Source organism: Calonectris borealis, chromosome 2 (genome assembly GCF_964195595.1).
Source record: "Calonectris borealis chromosome 2, bCalBor7.hap1.2, whole genome shotgun sequence".
Taxonomy (NCBI): Eukaryota; Metazoa; Chordata; class Aves; order Procellariiformes; family Procellariidae; genus Calonectris; species Calonectris borealis.
The window spans coordinates 132722158-132727699 of NC_134313.1; the positions used below are offsets into that span (position 1 = coordinate 132722158).

At 59.2% G+C, this 5542-nt stretch overlaps 1 protein-coding gene across 1 annotated transcript; it reads left to right on the plus strand.

Annotated features, from left to right (window-relative positions):
- Positions 1 to 728: 728 nt before the first annotated feature.
- TRIL (TLR4 interactor with leucine rich repeats) lies at positions 729 to 4857 on the plus strand. Its single transcript, XM_075143489.1, has one exon. The coding sequence runs from the start codon at positions 755 to 757 to the stop codon at positions 3077 to 3079; it is 2325 nt and encodes a 774-aa protein (XP_074999590.1). The 5' UTR covers positions 729 to 754; the 3' UTR covers positions 3080 to 4857.
- The last annotated feature ends 685 nt before the right edge of the window (positions 4858 to 5542 follow it).

A 5542-nucleotide genomic window follows, 5' to 3' on the forward strand; every position in this document is an offset into this window, starting at 1 on the left:
ACAAAAGGGGGGGGGGGGGGGCAGACGACGACTAGTTTACTTCTGTTCCCATCCCCCTCCCCGATGCGCAGCTCTATCTGCAGCCCATGTGGCTGGGAGGCAGCCACAGCCGGTTCCAATTCCTACTTTCCCACTTTGCGCCCCTGCTCGCTGCCGGGGCTGAGCAGAGCCAGGACCGGTCGCGGGCTTCCTCCCCCCCCCACCGCGCCGTCCTCCCTCTCCCCCGCTCCATCCGATCCTCCGGTCCCCCAGGGCACAGTGTGGGAAGTACGAATTTCCGCTGAGTTTTCTCGGCAAGTTTCGGAGCTCGTCTTTCTCCTGCTCCCCGCTCCGCCCGCCGCCCCCCCGCCTCCCCGCTCCGCCCGCCCCCTCCGCCCCTGGGAGAGCCGGCGGAGCAGCGGGCAGCCGCGCCGCTCCGCTCCGCAGCCCGCCGGCCGCACGCACCCCCGCACGCCCCCCGCGGCAGCACCGGCCCCGCGGCCGCCGAACCGCAGCCTGCGGGCCGGGAGGGTACGGCAGAGCCCGGGCGGCGGCAGCCCGCAGCCCTCCCGGCCGCTCCGCGCCCCCGGCCGGCTCGGGCGAGCCCATGGTGCCGGGCACCGCGACCTGCAGCCGCCGCCGCGCCTGCCGCCCGGCGCGGAGTTGAGTCCGGCGCGGAGCAGAGGAGGGGCCGATTAGCAGCCGCGGAGGAGGCGGGGGGGATGCCGGAGAGACACAAAGCCGGCGGGGGAAGCAGCCCACGGCTCGTCCCGGGATGGGGGCGCCGCGCCGGGTCCGCCTGATGGTGCTGCCGCGGGTACTCTGGGGCTCCGTCCCCCTCTTCCTCCTGCTGCTGCCCGCGGCCGAGCCCATCTGCCCTGAGCCATGCGACTGCCAGCAGCACCAGCACCTCCTCTGCACGAACCGGGGCCTGCGCTCGGTGCCCAAGGCTGCCGAGCCCCAGGATATCCTCACCTACAGCCTCGGAGGCAACTTCATTGCCAACATCTCCGCCTTCGACTTCCACCGCTTGGCAGGGCTCCAGCGCCTGGACCTGCAGTACAACCGGATCCGCTCGCTGCATCCCAAGGCCTTTGAGCGCCTGGGTCGGCTGGAGGAGCTCTACCTGGGCAACAACCTGCTGCCGGCGCTGGCCCCCGGCACTCTCAGCGCCCTGGCCAAGCTGCGCATCCTCTACGTGAACGCCAATGAGATAGGCCGCCTCAGCGCTGCCTCCTTCTCCGGACTTGGCAGCCTTGTCAAGCTGCGGCTTGATGGCAACGAGCTGGGCTCACTAGGCGACTCCACTTTCTCAGGGCTGCCAAACTTACTCTACCTGCACCTGGAGTCCAACCGCATCCGCTGGCTGAGCCGCGGTGCCTTCACTGGCCTGACTAAGCTGCGCTTCCTTGACCTCTCGGGGAACCAGCAGAGTTCCCTTCGCCACCCGGATATCTTCGGGCCACTGCAGTCCCTCCACACCCTGCTGCTGGCCAGCAACACCCTGCAGCAGCTGACAGGGGGGCTCTTCCAGCACCTGCCCGGCTTGGCGAAGCTCTCGCTCAGTGGAAACCGCCTGGCTCACCTGGCCCCAGATGCCTTCACAGGACTGGGTTCGCTGAAGGAGCTGCGCTTGGAGGGAAACCTGCTGAGCCACCTGCCCGCTGCCCTGCTGGAGCCGCTAAGCAGCCTGGAGGCACTGGATCTGAGCCGCAACGTGCTGACCGCCCTGCACCCTGCCACCTTTGGCCACCTTGGCCGCTTGCGGGAGCTCAGCCTGCGAGACAACGCGCTGGCCACCCTCCCCGGTGAGCTCTTTGCCTCCAGCCCGGCTCTCTACCGCCTGGAGCTGGAAGGGAACGCCTGGAGCTGCGACTGCCGCCTCCGCGGCCTCAAGCACTGGCTGGGGGCCTGGCACTCCCAGGGCCGCCTGCTCACCGTCTTCGTGCAGTGCCGCCTGCCGCCCACCCTGGCCGGCAAGTACCTCGACTACCTGCAGGACGCCCAGCTGCCGCCGCCGCAAGACGGCGGCCCCTGCCACGACGGTGCCTCTCCCTTCTCCGCGTCCCCCCCGCCGTCAGCGGAGGAGCAGCGCCGTCCGCCGCCGTCCGCCGAGGGGCTCGGCAGCAACAGCAGCGGCGGCGGCGCGGGGCTGCCCCGCGGGCCGCCGGGGCCGCCGCCGTCAGCCTCCACCGCCCGCCTCCTGGGGGCGCCCGAGGGCGCGGCGGGGCCCCCGAGGCCCGCGGCGGAGGCGGCCAGCCCCACGCCGCCGCTGCCCGCCCGCCCGGCGGCCTCCGGCCCGGCGCCGCCCAGCGCAGCGTGGCCCCGTCGGGCCGGCAAGCCCCGCTCGGCGCCGGCGGCCGGGGTCCCGCCGCTGGTGTCCGACCCGTGCGACTTCAACAAGCTGTTCCTCAGCAACCTGTCGGTGGAGGCGGTGGGCTCCAGCTCGGTGACGGTGCGCTGGGCCGTGCGGCCGCACCGCAGCCCCCGCCTGCTGGGCCCGGCGCGGTTCCGCCTCCTCTTCGACCGCTTCGGCGCCGCCGTCAAGTTCCAGCGCTTCGTCTACCTGCCGGAGCGCGGGGAGCCGGCCGCCACCCTACGGGAGCTCCGCCCGGACACCCCCTACCTCGTCTGCGTCGAGGGCGTCCTCGGCGGCCGCGTGTGCCCGGTGGCGCCGCGGGACCACTGCGCTGGGCTGGTCACCCTGCCCGAGAGCGGCGCGGCGGCGGGCGGGCCCCGCGGCCCTGACCAGCAGCTCCTCACCCTGGTGCTGCTGGCGGTGAACGCGCTGCTGCTCTTCGCGGCGCTGGCCGCTTGGGCCTCCCGCCTGCTGCGGAAGAAGGTGCTGGGGCGGCGGCGGCGGAAGGCGGCCCCCGTCCACGTCCGGCAGCTCTACTCCACCCGCCGGCCCCTCCGCTCCATGGGCACCGGCGTCTCCGCCGACTTCTCGGGCTTCCAGTCCCACCGGCCGCCCCGCGGCGCCGCCTGCGCCCTCAGCGAGGCCGACCTCATCGAGTTCCCCTGCGAGCGCTTCATGGACAGCGGCGGCGGCGGCAGCCGCCACGGCGACGACCACCTGCTGCAGCGATTCGCCGACTGAGCCCGCCAAACTACGGCTCCCGGCAGGCCCCGCGCGGGAGGCGGGCGCCGCCGTGCGGCGACGCCCGCTGGGAGCTGTAGTCAGCGCGGCGAGGGGAGGCGGCCGTTGGTGTGTGAGGGGATGGCGCGGGCTCCGCGGGGTGGCGGCCTCCGAGGGGGAGAGCTGTGGCGCAGTCGCTGCATTCAGCCGCCCTTACTGCAGGCCGGGGCTGATGGCATCCGTGAGGCGGGCTTGCTCGGTCATCTCTGCTAGGAGGTCACCGTTTTCTCAGAAATCATCACTAACCCAAGCAAAAGCCCTGACTGGTGGTGACTGTCCCTTGCCACGGGGAGAGCAAAACGGCGGGAGCTACTGCGAACAGCAGCGAGTGCCTCCCTCACACGAACTCAGAGCTGTAAATTTAAGTGTGCTATTTTACAGGTGTTTTTCTCGGACTGCAGTTGGGAGTAACAGTTACAGTGAGTGGCCTGGCCCCGCGCGAGGACGCTTTGAACAGACCTTTCCAAGGCACCAGCCCTTCCTAATCAAAAATTTGGACTGGGGGTCATCTTTTAATGTTACTGTTGAACGGTGTGAAACCCGCGAGTCGTCTGGAGGGCTGGAAATGTACGTTTTGTGCTGGACAGCTTGAAGGCTGTGCCATTTTAACTCAAACCGAATGTGAGGCGACTTAATGTGCGCAAGTGTGTTTTCATACTTTTTTGTAAATGGGAAACAATAATGCAGCTGGTTAGTTTTACAGGAATATATTGCTGACACCACTAGGAAAAACTAACAGAGTTTTGTAATATGTTTACAAGTGAGCTATTTTTAAATTGTTTTTGAATAAATACTGCTTGGTACTTGTACACATTAATGTGTGCTGTAGTGTCTGGGTCAGTAGATCACTGACCTTCACATTATCCATCTTCATTTCTAAATGGGTGGCTGCAGAGATGAACCGTTGATGGATAAATAATATTGGTGCCTTTCTTCAGAAACAATAATAGGTGAGAATATTTCAGGAATGTGAAACAGTCTTTATCCTAACAGGCAATTCTCTTTTAGCCTTAGCCTACTAAAGTTAGAAGCTTTATGTACCTCACTGTGAAATAAAACATTTTTGTGTATTAATCGAGATTCCATGTTTTGTGTAGCTGAGTGAGTAATGCTGAAGTTAAACCCTTATGCAGTAGTATATGATGTTTGAGTTGGTTTTGTTTTGTTTTAATTAGAATTTTGCTTTTGTTTTTAGAGCAATGCTAATCATTTTATGATCAGTTGCTCAGTACTTTCTCGGACTTTTACTTTCCTAAATATTTACAGAATGCGGTTCTGTTACTATGAAATATGGTGGTTTAGTTTACATTAATAATTCTTTCTGTGTGGTCTAGAAATGAGCTTATTAAAAAGGTCCAAACTGTGGTTACACTTTAAATGCAAATGTTTTAGATGGAGCTTGGTAAATTGTTGAGACCATTGATACTACTTCTGCTCCTTTGAATTTAATGTGCGACCTCAGATGAACTCTTGTGGAACAGAATGGTTTGAAGGAAGTGTTAGTGGACTATGGAGACATTCATCTCAATATCATGCATTCATTGCTGACCTGAGGTGTTCGTGACTACAAGTTGTTTATTACCGTAATTGCAAGAAGGCAATTTGTTTTTTTTCTTTTTTTTTCTTTTCTTTTTTTGTTTTTTCTTTTTTTCAGATGAACAAGTGTTTACAAAAGACACCATAGTAACTGGTACCTTCAATTGGAGTTCAGTGACTGAATGGAGAGACCGAGACTTCATGTTCTGAGGGATTTTTGTTCAATCTTTAAATTCAAATGGGAGGAAAGGAGAGAGTGTAGGGATCGTTTGCCTTAATCTTTGCCTTTTAAATGGAGGAAAAAAAAAGAGAGTTAAGTCTTGGTTCTTGAGTCAGTAGCAAAAGTCCTTTGGGATTTCATTTTGACAGGCAACAGTTTTCATGAATATCAGGAGCCAAACACGATTGTCAGTGTGTAGATTAAAATTCGTAACTCTTATAGATACAATTTTGAATGGAATTAAAACTGAAGGAATCCAGGATCAGGTTTTATTTTTTGTTAAGAATCTTGAATTTCTGTTCTTTTGGACCCCTGGGTGCTTTTGGCCATTTATGACTGACTGTGGAATACACCACTGTTTGCTGTTAGAAATGCAGTGGGGATTATTGAGTAAAGCTGTGTATCACACTAACGTTAGCTCTATCACTGGATATTCTTCCAATGGGAGATGCATAGATGCTGTACATGGTTATAATCAATTATGTCAATAAATCCATTTGCTGAAAGAAAATTGGTGTCTTACATTGTATCTCACAATGCATCACTCTTCAATCATAGACTGGCTGTAACTTCTTCATATTACTTGCACTGCTGTTTCTTAGGACAGCAGAGAGTGCCTCATCGTTCATTCTCTCATGTATTTCACCATACATTATGTTTTCTATTTT